At 35.7% G+C, this 14,253-nt stretch overlaps 4 protein-coding genes across 6 annotated transcripts; 3 read left to right on the forward strand and 1 right to left on the reverse strand.

The window, feature by feature from the left end:
* The first annotated feature begins 618 nt into the window (after nt 1-618).
* Nucleotides 619-1,516, forward strand: LOC104719402 (uncharacterized). Its single transcript, XM_010437324.2, has one exon. It carries the CDS (start codon nt 661-663, stop codon nt 1,345-1,347), a length of 687 nt encoding a protein of 228 aa, XP_010435626.2. The 5' UTR covers nt 619-660; the 3' UTR covers nt 1,348-1,516.
* Nucleotides 1,517-1,694: 178 nt separating this feature from the next.
* On the forward strand, nt 1,695-5,293 carry LOC104719400 (phosphoglucan phosphatase LSF1, chloroplastic). Of its 2 annotated transcripts, none has more exons than XM_010437323.3 (10): nt 1,695-2,112; nt 2,232-2,338; nt 2,939-3,395; nt 3,496-3,564; nt 3,654-3,775; nt 3,880-4,095; nt 4,201-4,306; nt 4,435-4,547; nt 4,728-4,872; nt 4,999-5,293. In XM_010437323.3, the coding sequence occupies exons 1-10, from the start codon at nt 1,810-1,812 to the stop codon at nt 5,116-5,118; spliced, it is 1,758 nt and encodes a 585-aa protein (XP_010435625.2). In that variant the 5' UTR covers nt 1,695-1,809; the 3' UTR covers nt 5,119-5,293. The 2 variants fall into 2 exon arrangements, with proteins under 2 accessions (XP_010435625.2, XP_087314273.1); XM_087458147.1 differs by having other exon boundaries at nt 1,696-2,112; nt 2,923-3,395.
* Nucleotides 5,294-5,906: 613 nt separating this feature from the next.
* Nucleotides 5,907-9,938, forward strand: LOC104719399 (beta carbonic anhydrase 1, chloroplastic). The gene is made up of 10 exons (XM_010437322.3): nt 5,907-6,407; nt 7,659-7,720; nt 7,888-8,037; nt 8,144-8,192; nt 8,280-8,396; nt 8,539-8,592; nt 8,911-8,996; nt 9,099-9,204; nt 9,314-9,472; nt 9,774-9,938. Exons 1-10 carry the CDS (start codon nt 6,192-6,194, stop codon nt 9,810-9,812), a joined length of 1,038 nt encoding a protein of 345 aa, XP_010435624.1. The 5' UTR covers nt 5,907-6,191; the 3' UTR covers nt 9,813-9,938.
* An 822-nt stretch (nt 9,939-10,760) lies between these two features.
* LOC104719398 (transcription factor WER-like) lies at nt 10,761-12,165 on the reverse strand. Of its 2 annotated transcripts, none has more exons than XM_010437321.3 (3): nt 11,761-12,165; nt 11,340-11,469; nt 10,761-11,236 (listed from the first exon to the last, which is right to left on the reverse strand). In XM_010437321.3, exons 1-3 carry the CDS (start codon nt 11,897-11,899, stop codon nt 10,894-10,896), a joined length of 612 nt encoding a protein of 203 aa, XP_010435623.1. In that variant the 5' UTR covers nt 11,900-12,165; the 3' UTR covers nt 10,761-10,893. The 2 variants fall into 2 exon arrangements, with proteins under 2 accessions (XP_010435623.1, XP_019086766.1); XM_019231221.2 differs by having other exon boundaries at nt 10,829-11,236; nt 11,340-11,461; nt 11,761-11,947.
* Between the last annotated feature and the right edge of the window lie 2,088 nt (nt 12,166-14,253).

Consider the following 14,253-nt stretch of genomic DNA (forward strand, 5'->3'; position numbering starts at 1 on the left):
TCTTAGTATATGTATATTGCAAAGTTGTTATAATCAATCGGGTTATCGGAAACATTATTTATAAATTCGCTACAGGTTCAAAATATGTTTGATTCAACGACGCAATTTTAAAATTCTTAGAGAATAACAACTACGACATACTGGACTCCAATTAAAAATATAGTAAGAATAATTGGTGGTAGTTATTTTGATAATCAATTGCTGTAGTTTAATCTTGTTGGTAAATATATATAAGTACATACTGCTAATTAAACGTAAAAAGAAAAAAAATAACACTTATAAAAATATTTGTAAAGTCAGTCGCAGATCATATGATTATATATGTATATGAATGAATAATATTAGATAAGAGTCTATTAAAATAGAGAAAAGAATCACGTGTTCACACAGATATTAATTAAAGAAATGACAGAATCGCAAAATGATTATGTCAAATCTGATTACACGTCTAAGATATTATTATAGGTTGGTTGCAGAAAAGATGGATCATAATGTGAGGATGGGCGATAATGATCGTCAGCATTGACGTACGTACGTCTCTAAACTTCCCATAAAATAAAACAAAGACCACGAAAGCGAGACCACGTTTGTATGTATAAATATTACAACACACACAGACACACAAAGATACAAACAACACGGTTGGTTAAAGAGAGAGATATGGAGGAGAACAAGGCAACATTAGTGGAGAGAGAACTAGACAACAAAATGCATGAATTTTCCTCAACGGTGTCGTATAGCCCAAGCTTCAGCTGCTACGCTTCCGGTGACTTCGCAGCCGCCGCCGTTAAAGTTTCCCGCGAGAGCCAGATGATGATGAGCTACAATATCGTAGATCATCATCAATCCGCTAAAGTTGACTCCGTCGAAGACGCTGACTTCGAGTTTGAAACGTCGCCGTTGCATGAAGACACCTTCGTCCACTTCCCGCCCTTCAAGAAAGACGTCGTTAACAAGAAAGAAGATGATGACTTCGAAGAAGCCGCCGCCGCTGAGAATATATCGGAGAGTTACTCTGGGAGTTGTCTGTGGAGTCCGCTCAGATCTCCGGCGGCTGGTTCGAAGCGCAGCCGTTTAAAGAAGCTTCTAACGAGAAGCCATAGCGACGGAGTCGTATTGGCCCCAAGCGCATCGAAACGATGCAATTTAAAGGAGTTTATGAGGAGGAGCCACAGCGACGGGGGAGACGCAAAGAAGACGAGCTCCCCGGCCCCGGCGGTGAAAGGGAAGAAGGAGAAAACGGCGTCGTATAAGGTCGGGGAAGGAGACAAGAGAAGAAAATCTTACTTGCCATACAAGCAAGATTTGATCGGAGTATTCGCCGGAATTCGAGGATTTCGTCGTTAATTAATGACTTTACAACACTAAACTATTATTATTATTGTAGCAGTTAGGCACACTTTACATTGTTTAAACTTTACTTACTCTGTAATTTATACTTTTCTACTTGCATGTAATGTAACTTTGGTTAATTTGGTGATACATATATTAATGAAAGTCCAATTCAATTCGTTGACTCGATGAAACTGGTGGTGGGGGGGGGGGGGGTTAAGATATTTATTTTCTATTTTGGTTTTATAAATAAAAAGGAGAGGACACGTGTTAAAATAAGAAGCTAGATACTTCCACGAGAAAGAGGGACCCACGTGAAAAACACGTGGACCACTAGTTCCTTACCCCCTCTCTCTCTCACTCGCCGCTGCTCACACTCACAGTTTCGAAGTTTTGCCTCTTTTTTTTTTTTTTTTTTTCTTTTTACTCAATTCATTATCTCGAGCTCGAGATTGGGATCTCCGGTTGGTATAAATTATGGCGTTTCTTCAACAAATCTCCGGTTTCGGAGCTCTCGAACGATCTTCTCCTCCGTCTATTCTGACCGGATCGCCGTTCCGCAGCGGAAGAGGAGGAATCGCCTACTTTGGCTCTAGGGAAAAGGTCGGATCCAACAGACGAAGACTCTTTCTCAGAGTCGTAGCGGGGTCGTCGTCTTCGTCTTCATCTCCGTTCAAGATGAACTTGAATGAGTATATGGTCACCCTTGAGAAGCCCTTAGGGATTCGATTCGCTCTTTCAGCGGATGGCAACATCTTCGTCCACGCCATCAAAAAAGGGGTATTATTTCTACTATTTCTCCATCTCTCTCTCTCTCTCTCTCTCTCTCTCTATTAGCTTCTCTTGGTGAAAGTTTCTTAGCCTCATCCCGTCCCATTGTTATAAATTGTTTTTCGTAGAGCAATGCGGAGAAGGCAAGAATCATAATGGTTGGAGATACACTAAAGAAGGCCAGTGATTCTTCTGGTGGCATTCTTGTCGAAATCAACGATTTTGGTGATACCAAGTATGACATTTTCTATGCCCTGTTTCGTTTCTATCTGCTACACGAGTCTGATGGCTAGTTAACATGGATTTTGTTTAGTCCTTTAACCGACTATGCTCTGACGTTACTTGATTGATACTGTCCAGGCTTCTTTTAACTATGCCTTTCTATTGCTCTTGTTGCTTTATGACTAGTTAGTCACGGCTTAGTCCTTACCCGCGTTTGATCTGAGTTACCTGATTGATACCTTGCAATTTCCTCGCAAACTTCTGCCATCTGATTGCTCCTGTAAATCAACCATACCATTACGTTTGTCTTTATAACTGGGTGTTGCTAACACTCTGTTTCATGACTATTGGCTAGAGATATTTACCATGTATTGGATGGTAGGATTACTAGTAATTTGCTAACTTGTCTTGTTTTAATCTGGAAACACTCATGTTTGCATCTTTCTTTCTTTTTTTTTTTTTTGTTTGTATGGTTTTAACATCTAACAGTCCGTAGCTGGATTTTTCAATATTAATATATCAATGCGAAGTGCTGTGAGTTGAATGCTGACTCCATTGTGTTATTGTTTTTGAATTTTTCTTTTTTATTTCTTCCAGTTTTTTATTTATTCAGGAAGATGCTGGCAGAGAGAACAGGATCGTTTAGCCTTGTTCTTGAAAGACCATTCTCTCCATTTCCAGTCCAGTATCTGCTCCATTTGACCGACCTTGATTTGCTCTATAACAGAGGACGTGTCTCCTTTGCTACTTGGAACAAAAACCTTTTATCCTCCGATCTGAGAGCCTCTCAAGGCAATGGAAACTCTGGCTATGCTGCTTTTTCCTCGAAATTTTTTACTTCTCAGGGATGGAAACTTCTGACCAGACAGAGCAATTCCTTTCAGTCAGGGACACAGAAGAACACTCTTTCTCCACCTATCAGTCCGCTCATCTGTGTCTTTTCAGAAGAAGTTTCTGGAGATGGCGAATGGGGTTATGGTAATTTCCTTTTAGATGAATACATCAAAGCCCTTGACCGATCAAAAGGAGAGCTGTCTTATAACCATGCTCTTGGAATGCGCTACAGCAAGGTCTGAAAATTCTTTTTTTTTCCCCGGATTAGTCTTGTTTCATATTCCCTCTTTCCGTTCAATCTCTCAACACCATTCTTCTCTTGTTGGCCTTTTTCAGATTACAGAGCAAATATATGTCGGCTCATGTATACAAACAGAAGAGGATGTGGAAAATTTGTCGGAAGCAGTGAGTCTTTTATATGACCTTATTATTGAGATCATTGTTTTCTAGAATTGCAAGTATAGTTTTAACTGATCAAGCTTTTTATACTACAGGGAATTACTGCCATATTGAATTTCCAAGGTGGAACTGAAGCACAAAACTGGGGAATCGATTCACAAAAAATCAATGATGCATGCCAGAAATCTGAAGTCTTAATGATCAACTATCCTATAAAGTATGCAAAGTCATATCGCCATGAGGCACATCATGTGCTTTCTTTTCCTAGCGCTCTAATCAGTTGTGAACAAGAGTAATAGAGTTTTGATATTTTCGTGCCAGGGATGCAGATTCATTTGATCTTAGGAAGAAACTCCCACTTTGTGTCGGGATTCTACTACGGTTACTTAAAAAGAACCATCGTGTCTTTGTAACTTGTACCACTGGTTTTGACCGATCATCGGCTTGTGTGATTGCTTATCTGCACTGGATGACTGATACCTCTCTTCATGCTGCTTATAGTTTCGTTACTGGATTGCACGCTTGCAAACCTGACAGGTTTTTATCCATCTCATCTCTGTCTTGACCATTGACCTGCAGACGATGGACGACTTTTTCTGTTTTGATGAATATATATGTCGACTTATATGTAATTTTTCACAGACCTGCAATTGCTTGGGCAACATGGGATCTTATTGCAATGGTGGAAGATGGCAAACATGATGGGAATCCAACACATTCTGTAACCTTTGTGTGGAATGGACACGAGGTGACTATTACTTTACATGCTTTTACTAGTTTGCTGCAATTCTTTAGGAACTCGTGATCTGTAGGGTTGAGAAACCAATGGGACTGGCCTCTGCGTTTTAAGTTACACCTTGGATGGCTCTATTACAGGGGGAGGATGTATTGCTAGTTGGAGATTTCACAGGAAATTGGAAAGAACCCATAAAAGCAACGCACGAGGGCGGTCCACGTTTTGAAACTGAAGTTAGACTTTCACAAGGAAAGTAAGTCATTCTTCTTTTACCTTTCCCATTAATGCTTATGCTCAAGGTTCAACAGTAATTTTCCCTGCATGTTAATTGTGACTTTTTGAGGGATCGCAAAGGTATTATAGTTTGAAAACTTATGAAAATGCACTTGTGTCATATAACTTGGTGATCGTTGACAATTTGACAATGTGGCAGATACTACTACAAGTACATAATCAATGGTGACTGGAGGCATTCAACAACTTCACCAACGGAAAGGGATGACCGAGGAAACACGAACAATATAATTATAGTTGGTGATGTTGCTAACGTTAGGCCTACTATTCAGCAACCAAGAAAGGTTACCCCTACAGTGCAGTAGTCTCTTCTTCATACAATAGGAAAAACTTGGATATGTGTTCCAAGTTATATCTTGCCTGATTGGTTCAAGACATACATCTGAAGCAATTTTTACAATGTTTTGCAGGATGCAAATATCATAAAGGTGATCGAGAGAGTTTTGACAGAGAGCGAAAGATTTAGGCTGGCAAAAGCAGCTCGATGTATCGCGTTCTCAGTTTGTCCAATAAGACTATGCCCAAAGTAGAAGTTCTTAAATTGGCATAAGTTAAAATATTACATCTACTCCTCTGTCTCTATCCATTCCTCAAGTTACTTACTAATGTCGTTGTGAAAAACATTGCCTATGTTCATTTTTTACTCCGGATGAATAAATAAAAGCCACATTCGACACACTCTGTGACAAGAGAGTGTTGACATTATGTTGTGTGTGTTTGCATGAAAAAATGTCGACATAGTTTCGCCATTCACCACTTTACATATAAGTCCCAAAAACCAAACCTAATGCTTGCTCATCTATCTTTCTTCTTCAACTTCTATCTCTACTAACATGTTAAAGGAAACGAAAACTCTTTTCCTTAATTTTGCTTATATGATTTATGGTCATGGAAGTTCCGAGAGAAGCGTGGCCAGAGAGAGAAGAACTTATGGATTTCTTCTTTCTCTCTCTCTCTTTTTTTTTTTTTTTTTTTTCGTTTTTGTTCTTTAAGAGTTTCACTGAATCTGTTGCTTGATAAGATAGAACAACAGTCCATGATCGATGTGAATCCTTACACATTTTCCCTAACTACATCGTTTGCATCTTCTGGATGATGCAAAATATTAGCAATGTCTGATCTCCGCAGGGCTTAGAGAAGTATGGCTCTTTCATATGCACCACAAACAATGGCCTAACATCTAAAGTGGGTGGTAGTTATTTAAGATGAAAGCCTGAGAGGGTAAGTGAAAGAGGCTGATCCTTGTTTTGATGATAAGGGACCTTATCCTCTAAACCTTTTTGAGACCTTTTATTTTCTAAAAATAAATATATAACTAAAAGTTGAAAGAACAAAGAGCACGTAGATTTTTCAAATCTTGTGCTAATATTCCTCATCCACAAGAAAGATGAAACTTTCATATTCACCGCACCTATCGCTTTCGTTATCCTCGTTCCCACAAAACCTTACCATAAGTCCATGAGAGACACCAGTCTTATAAACGATCAACTCTTTAAATCAATGCTATAATACATTCACTTAAGCAGTAGCTTCCATAAACGATAACTATAAATAAAATCTCACTATCAGTACTCTCCAGTCTCCGCTTCTCTTCACCAGCAAAATGTCGACCGCTCCTCTCTCCGGCTTCTTCCTCACTTCTCTCACTCCTTCTCAATCTTCTCTCCAAAAACTCTCTCTTCGTACTTCTTCCACCGTCGCTTGCCTCCCCTCCTCTTCTTCCTCCCCCTCCTCCTCCTCTTCTTCCCGTTCCGTTCCAACCCTTATCCGTAACGAGCCCGTTTTTGCCGCTCCTGCTCCTATCATCGCCCCATATTGGGTATACACATTTAACATTCATCTCTTTTTTCTTAACCTACGTTATTTCTTACATACATGATAGATATATATATAGTTACATTGTTGATTACTTAGTTATAATAGGGTTATCTATATCTACATATACAGGAAACTAAATTTACCCTTCCTTTCGACGTATTTTTTTACTTTATAGTAAGTTCTTTTCGCATTAGTTAGTAACCCCGATAATTTACGGACGGTTCTTTTGTTATTATTCAAAAAGCTAAATGGTTCTTTGTTATTCGGTATTTCAAATCCTTACTAAGGGTTCTTTTAGAGATTCTCTCAATTAAAAACTTAAAAGTAATAATAAAAAAAGAAAAAAAACTGAGTAACGTTACTTTCTATAGGAACGAAGAAGCATTACTCAACACAAGTGGCAACATCTAATTAGTTAATTTTCTATTTTTAGATTTATTATTTAAATATATAATAATATTAAAAGAAAATCATTAAAATATATTTTTTGGAGTAACAATCAATCGGGATAATGATGCTATTACGAAAAACTTCCAAAAATCCTGGAAAAATGTCACGTGTATTTCACATCCTTTTTTATTATCCTTACTATTATTATCCGTGTTTTACGTACTTTTGGTCGTTAGCGTGAGTGCGTGACACTGAAACAATTACCCAAATTAACAAATATCAGAGTAGCTTAGTGTTTCAGCTTCCAAATGCTCTTAACGATTCCGATCCAACTTCAATTCACATTTATTCCTCAAACTATTTGCTTCGACATTTAATGATGTCAAGAAAACAAAAATGACCTTGAAATATCAAAAAGCGTTATTGCCTCTCTGCTCAAAATCCGACATTTTTAAATTTGGGAGCTGGAACGTACGTAGGATCCACGTGATAAAAAGAAAATAATTTACTAGTATCTTCGCCAAAACGATTTGTGAAAACTGAGACGTGTGTGTTATGCATAAACCATATAAGAGCGTGTGGAGCATAGTGATGATGAAGTCGCCATCTATATTTATTCATTCAACCTACCGATTTGGCTCCTAACCACATTACCGATCTTCCACCCCAAAAAAAATTAAAATCGTATAAAAGACGATAAATATTGTACTTTCATCGTATAATAAAGTGTTGAACTGGTCTGGTTGATTGTAGTTTCAACATTTAAAACACGACAAGACCCGCTCTCTACTTAATTACTGCCACGAAAATATCATATACTACTGGATTGTCTTCTAATTTTATTTGGTCAACCAACATGCAGAGCGAAGAGATGGGAAGCGAATCATACGACGAGGCTATTGAAGCTCTCAAGAAGCTTCTCATGTAAGTAAATACACCTCTCTATTCACATATACTATTAGCATATAATCAGATTTACTAGATTGAAAAAGACTAAACACATTTTAATAAACTAATAACGGGGTGTTTCAGTACACCAGTTAACAATATATTTGTGATTAACAATGGCATATATATATATATATGGGCAGCGAGAAGGGAGAGCTAAAGACGGTTGCTGCGGCAAAGGTGGAGCAGGTCACGGCTGAGCTTCAGACAGGCACTTCGTCCGACAAGAAGGCTTTTGACCCCGTCGAAACCATTAAGCAGGGCTTCATCACTTTCAAGAAGGAGAAATACGAGTATATATATATATATTTTCTGTTTTCTTTTATTTTCTTAATTATATCACCAATTTAATGACTGTAGATTTTAACTAGTTCATATTTTCAATGTTTTAATTTGCAGTGCCAACCCTGAATTGTGGGGTGAACTCTCCAAGGGTCAAAGTCCTAAGGTACGTAACTAGAAATAATGATTCATTTAATAACAAAGAAGTATATATACAGCATATTAAACAATTAAAATGTTCATGGTGGTGCAGTTCATGGTGTTTGCTTGTTCGGACTCACGTGTGTGTCCATCACACGTTCTCAACTTTCAGCCAGGAGAGGCCTTCGTGGTTCGTAACGTCGCCAACATGGTTCCTCCTTTTGACCAGGTTAATCCAACACTTACTTTTGTTTTTACATAAACTATCTTCAAGCCAGAATCCTTCAATTCTGTCTTAGACCATGCTACTTGACTTTTTGCCTGAGGAGTCGTAACGTTGAATTTTATTTATGGGGGGTTTAACTTTGCAGGTCAGACACACTGGAGTTGGATCAGCCGTTGAATACGCGGTCTTGCACCTGAAGGTGAACGAACTCCTGATTCTTTTATAGTTAGTTCTTCATATGTAGTTTTAATGGGCCGGGCCATAAAGGCTGAAGATGGGCCCAATCGGGTCTCCCATCTTAGGGAAATGTGGTAGTTATTTGTGATATATTACTCTATAACTAAAATAACGAAGAGATATATACATATGATACAATTTAACACCTTAACAACAACAAAACCTGAATTTAATGAAAAAATGATATATATACTGAGTTTGAACATATAACATTGTTAATTTTTATGAATAATATTAATAAAGTTAATGTAATTGATTTTTCTTTTATTTGTGAATGTAGGTGGAGAACATTGTGGTAATAGGACACAGCGCATGTGGTGGAATCAAGGGGCTTATGTCTTTCCCCTTCGATGGAAACAACTCCACGTATAATATCTTCCTACCCATTTATCTAAATTTTGACATCAATTTGTTTAAGAAAAAAGTTATTAAATGAGATTATATCTATATGCATGTTATTAACTGCAGGGACTTCATTGAGGACTGGGTCAAAATCGGTTTGCCAGCCAGGACTAAGGTTCTAGCAGAACATGGAGATGCAAGCTTTGAACACCAATGTGCCCAATGCGAAAGGGTACATACATACTGTATATGTTTTCATTCTATCGTCAATCCAGAAGCCAATATATACATACGAGCTGAGAGATGAGATTTTAATATAAATATTTATTAATTGAATGCAGGAATCTGTGAATGTTTCACTAGCAAACCTGTTGACATATCCGTTTGTAAGAGAAGGACTTGTGAATGGAACACTTGCTTTGAAGGGAGGCTACTTTGACTTCGTTAAGGGTGCTTTTGAGCTTTGGGGACTTGAATTTGGCATCTCCGAAACTAGCTCTGTATGAACCACCAATCCATCATCATCATCATCATCATGACCATCCATCATACATATATATATTTATATAACTACGCCATATGTAATTTGTAACGTGCCTCTTTGGTTGTGATGAGATATATATCTCTTTTCTCTTCTCTACCAACTTTCTTTATATCAATAAAAAAAAAAAAAAGGAAACCGAGATGATGATATATAGATCTTTCGCGGTTTAAGTTTATGAAAATTATTGTGTTCTTTATGTATATCAAAACGGTTGTATAATTTATGGTTTGATTTTATTTTCTTATGTTGTTTGGTAGGTTAAAGATGTGGCTACCATTCTACATTGGAAGCTGTAGGAACTCTTTGAAGCCTTTTTCCTGTTTTCACATTTTCAATTCAGTCATACCAACTTGTTGTTTCTATGTAGATCATTTAAAACAAAAAAAAAACCATTCGCGTTATATTTAATAATTAAAACAAAATGGTCTTTTGGTTTTGTTTAAGTAAGAGAGATCGAATTGAAATTTTAGGTGACAAGAATTCTCTTCTTTCTTTCCCAAATTTGAAGCCTATTATTGCATGCAGTTTGAAAATAAATCAATCACTGGGACGTACTAAACACTATCTGTAACAAATATGAAGAAATTGATTGACTCGTAAATAAAGAAGGTCATCCTCAAATTAAACGTCTCTTGGTGAACAAGACTTCTGATAGTTTTCCTAGTTCTAACGCTTATAGTTACCATCGTTTGCTGATTTACCTTTTTTGAGCTCTGTCTTTGAAGCCCTCCCATGTCCTAGTAGTACTGGCTACTGCTTTTATTTTTATTTTTATGTATTTCATTAATATAAAAACATTTAGGAAAAGACCTCAAAAACCTTTTTTTTTTTTTTGATACGTGAACCGTATCATGGAGTGAAAAAAAAAAAAAAAAATTAATTAATTAAATTAAACTAAGGGGACAGTGTGAATGGTAATTCATTGTCACACATTTTAATTACTCCCTCTGTTTTATAATATAGGATGTTTTACAGGTTTTTGGTTCTTTCATAATATAAGATGTTTTCAAATTTTTAGGTAACTTTTAGACTAGTTTTATATTTTATTATTATTTATTTTATGGAGTTTTGTTTCTGATTGGTTAAAAATTTTAAAAATAATCATTTTTTATTATGCGTGCTTTTAGCTAAAACATTTTATATTTTGAAACGGAGAGAGTATTAGTTACAGAAAATATTATTATTATATTCGTACTGCGTTTATGACTCTGGTTTATTATTATTGCTTTGTCTCACTAACTTCCGAGTGTACATGTCCTCTATTTTTGTTTTCTTCATTACTTAATTATGACCACCACCAAAAATTACATAATGTAGAAAAGAGAAAATAATTATGAAAAAGTAGATAAATGCAGCCAATAAAACAAAAATAAAACATTAATAACATTGTCCATCAATGAAATCCATCATGTAGGTGAGTGTGTTAGGCTCAAAAGCATCCTCATGATGACCCCAAAGCGACGAACTCGCTTGATGGAGAAGGCCAAGACCTTCGCTCATAAGCAGTCTCTCATCCCCGAGAATGCTTTTATTATCAAATTTCACATTCAATAATCTTTCTTCGGATGCATCTGTCATATTCCCCAAATTGTTCATCTGATTGCTGATCGATTTGATTGTTTGATTTTCTATTCCAATTTTTTTACTTAGATGTGTATTCCAATAGTTCTTCACTTGATTGTCCGTTCGACCTGGAACTCTTTTAGCTATCAAAGACCACCTGTACACATCAAGTAGCTAGTAGAGTTATATAGAACTAATCGAAAGTGTGCGACGTCTTTTTTATTATTTTTTATAAGAGAACCTATAATTTATATATTTACCTATTACCAAGCAACTTGTGGAGTCTAATGATAAGATCTTCTTCTTGGTCAGTGAAATGGCCTCTCTTCACGTTTGGACTAAGATAGTTCATCCATCTCAATCTACAGCTCTTTCCACATCTCTTCAAACCTATTCCATTATTCAAATGCTTTTTTAAAAAAACGTCTAGAGCCTGTAAAAGTCTAAAGGCATCTCCATAAGTTATGATTTTTCAAATTATTCCCCCAACACAAAGGAAGCTAATTAACAATATGAATCTATGTGATCATATATGTGACTTCTTAACTTAATTTAAGCTCTTTTTGAAATGGGAAGTCAAAAGCTCAAAACTTCATCTTAGTTAAACCCCATAGTTTCAATTTTACCATCAAGAAAAATGGAGAGAGAGAGAGAGAGAGAGAGAGAGAGAGAGAGAGAGACCAGTCTTTTTGGCAATGCGGTTCCAGTGGCCTTTGCCCTGGGCTTTGACATAATCCATGAGGATCTTGTCCTCCTCAACTGTCCACAAACCTTTCTTATACTCTTGGTTTCCTTCTTCTCCACTTATCTTTTTTCTCATTCTACTCGTTTCTTTCTTTCGGTGAAGAGAGTGAGAGAGACAAAGAGGTTGGGGGAGGGGGGGGAGAGAAATTATATGATAGACTATCGAGAATAGCTCTTTATATATATACAAGAGTAGATCTACTCGGCTACATCTATGGAGTGCCGCCAAAGCTAGCTCTTATAATAACATTGTCATTGATATATATATATATATATATATATATATATATATATATGTTTACAAATTTAATTGAGCTGCCTTTTTTAAATAGTTTTACTAGCAACAATTCAAAATTGAACTAATATTATATATAAAGAGATCAGAGAGGGAGAAAGAACGGACGTCTTATCACATATTCACATGCTTCACTTTTTTTTTTTTAAAGTTGGTTTTGATATTTCTTTTGACGTCTCTTTTTTTCCTATAGATAAACATTTTTTAGGCAAAATATAACGCAAATTCATATTTTCGTAAAAAAAATCCTAAATTTTTATTTCTGGGTATTTAACATTTAGTTCTTTTAATGCAGCTGGAACGGATCTTCTTGGCAAAATAATATGGAACCGCATAAGATGGTCTAGAGGGACACAAATAGATCACGTGAGTATTAAAAAGATTCGCCTTCGATTCCTAATTTGGCATCGAAGTTTCATGTGTCAGACCAATAGTTATCATATCTCAACTGAAAAGGTAAGTGGCATAAAATTTTGTGACATGATTACGATGAGATTAGATGTTTATATCTGGTTTGACTATCTTGGGATTATAAAGAAATTACTGTTTAAAATTAAAATTATTTTTTACAAAAACTAATCTATGAAATTTTGGGCCACATAACAATAATCAATAGATATACATAATTTCTTTCTGCCTTCCATCACATATATACATATTCAAGCATGCAAACGTATACTTTGTAAATTTCTCCTCCCACAGACTTGTAATCTCTTTAAGAAAAAGAAAAAAAAAACTTCCCATTTATTTAGACAGATAAATTAAGCATAGATATTTTGCACAATTTAAAATTTCGACAAGGAAAAGTTGTTCATTAACATTGAGAGTTGAGACGATAAAAGAGTAATAATTCTCTGTCACCATTAAATACTTGTAATAACTCCATGTTTTTTCCTACACAAAATCGGAAACCATATACTCCAAACCATATACTTATATATATATATACTTTTTTTTTTTTAAATATATAAGATACAGATTATAAGCATATATTTTGGTGGTTAACGTTAAGCATACGTATCCGTAAGGGCTTGTGTTGGTACATCTTTTGGAGTGTTCTCTGTGCTTTTCCTATACGATGATACATATAAAATAAAGGGCTTCTTTGCAGTTTAGTTTCCACAAATTCACAGCTACAATAAGGCCTAAACTCCTTACCCATGATATAATGGTTCATTCGCGTGATTCCACAATAGACCCAACAATCAAAAGCTGAGATAACAAGAACAAAAAAGTAGTCCAAGACCAAGAGATTCTGGAGCGGTCGTTATTACGCTCATATCTTTTCTGGTTAGTTTCTTGGGACTTAACCCGCTGAGTTTTTTTTTTTTTTTTCTTAAACGCTGAGCATCTTTGTTCGTGCGACGAGCGGACGAAAGCAACAATCGGAATAAATTAAGTTCGATAGTTGTATATGAACTCGTCGTGGAACAAGTCCCTACATTATTTAGAGCGATAATTGGGTTTCTGAAGTTAGAATAATTAGATTTGCAAAAGGTTATTTGATGAAAAAAGGTTTTAAAATATAGTATATGCATGGTACATAACTAATGACCCGTATACTACAAATGTACGCACGCACTGCTGACTGCACAGTGCATATACTATTTTTCTCGGTTTTGGCCTTTTGGGTCACATGAACTGAGTCGGTCAAAGATTTCACGTGCGTGTCGATGAAAATCTGTAGCGACTTCTCCTTTTATCCGAAACAACAACTGTCATGCTTAACTCAACTATGCCAATATATATATATATATATATATATATATTTAAAAAATATATGCCAATATTTATATATACAACGATTTACTAAAATACGAACAAAGCTTTTTGAAGTTTTTGTTCGGTCGTTTTCTTATCCTGCCACTACTTTACTTGTGACAGTCTAATCTTCTTCTTTTTTTTTTTTTTAATTTTTTTCCCTGACGAAAAAGAGAATTAACATCAATTGTCATATTCCCTTTTGATATAGATTTTTTATAATTTTATTAACAAAAAACATTTATTATAGTTTGTGTAATGAATTGAAAAGTTTTATATATACTTTTATTCAGTTGTTACATATGGGGTGCACAGACCAACTTTCTATTAAGCATACACTCTCGAACATAAACAAACTTTTTTGTTTGTTTGTT

The sequence above is a fragment of the Camelina sativa genome, chromosome 1 (genome assembly GCF_030686135.1).
Source record: "Camelina sativa cultivar CO46 ecotype springtype chromosome 1, ASM3068613v1".
In the NCBI taxonomy this organism is placed as follows: Eukaryota; Viridiplantae; Streptophyta; class Magnoliopsida; order Brassicales; family Brassicaceae; genus Camelina; species Camelina sativa.

Coding starts and splice junctions, on each gene's coding strand:
- LOC104719402 (XM_010437324.2), top strand. CDS start 661: ATGGAGGAGAACAAGGCAACATTAGTGGAGAGAGAACTAGACAACAAA.
- LOC104719400 (XM_010437323.3), top strand. CDS start 1,810: ATGGCGTTTCTTCAACAAATCTCCGGTTTCGGAGCTCTCGAACGATCT. Junction 3,396..3,495: donor TTGGAATGCGCTACAGCAAG/GTCTGAAAATTC, acceptor GGCCTTTTTCAG/ATTACAGAGCAAATATATGT. Junction 4,548..4,727: donor GTTAGACTTTCACAAGGAAA/GTAAGTCATTCT, acceptor ACAATGTGGCAG/ATACTACTACAAGTACATAA.
- LOC104719399 (XM_010437322.3), top strand. CDS start 6,192: ATGTCGACCGCTCCTCTCTCCGGCTTCTTCCTCACTTCTCTCACTCCT. Junction 8,593..8,910: donor ACGCGGTCTTGCACCTGAAG/GTGAACGAACTC, acceptor TTGTGAATGTAG/GTGGAGAACATTGTGGTAAT. Junction 9,473..9,773: donor GCATCTCCGAAACTAGCTCT/GTATGAACCACC, acceptor GTTGTTTGGTAG/GTTAAAGATGTGGCTACCAT.
- LOC104719398 (XM_010437321.3), bottom strand. CDS start 11,899: ATGAGAAAAAAGATAAGTGGAGAAGAAGGAAACCAAGAGTATAAGAAA. Junction 11,470..11,760: donor CCGCATTGCCAAAAAGACTG/GTCTCTCTCTCT, acceptor ATAATGGAATAG/GTTTGAAGAGATGTGGAAAG. Junction 11,237..11,339: donor CACAAGTTGCTTGGTAATAG/GTAAATATATAA, acceptor TGATGTGTACAG/GTGGTCTTTGATAGCTAAAA.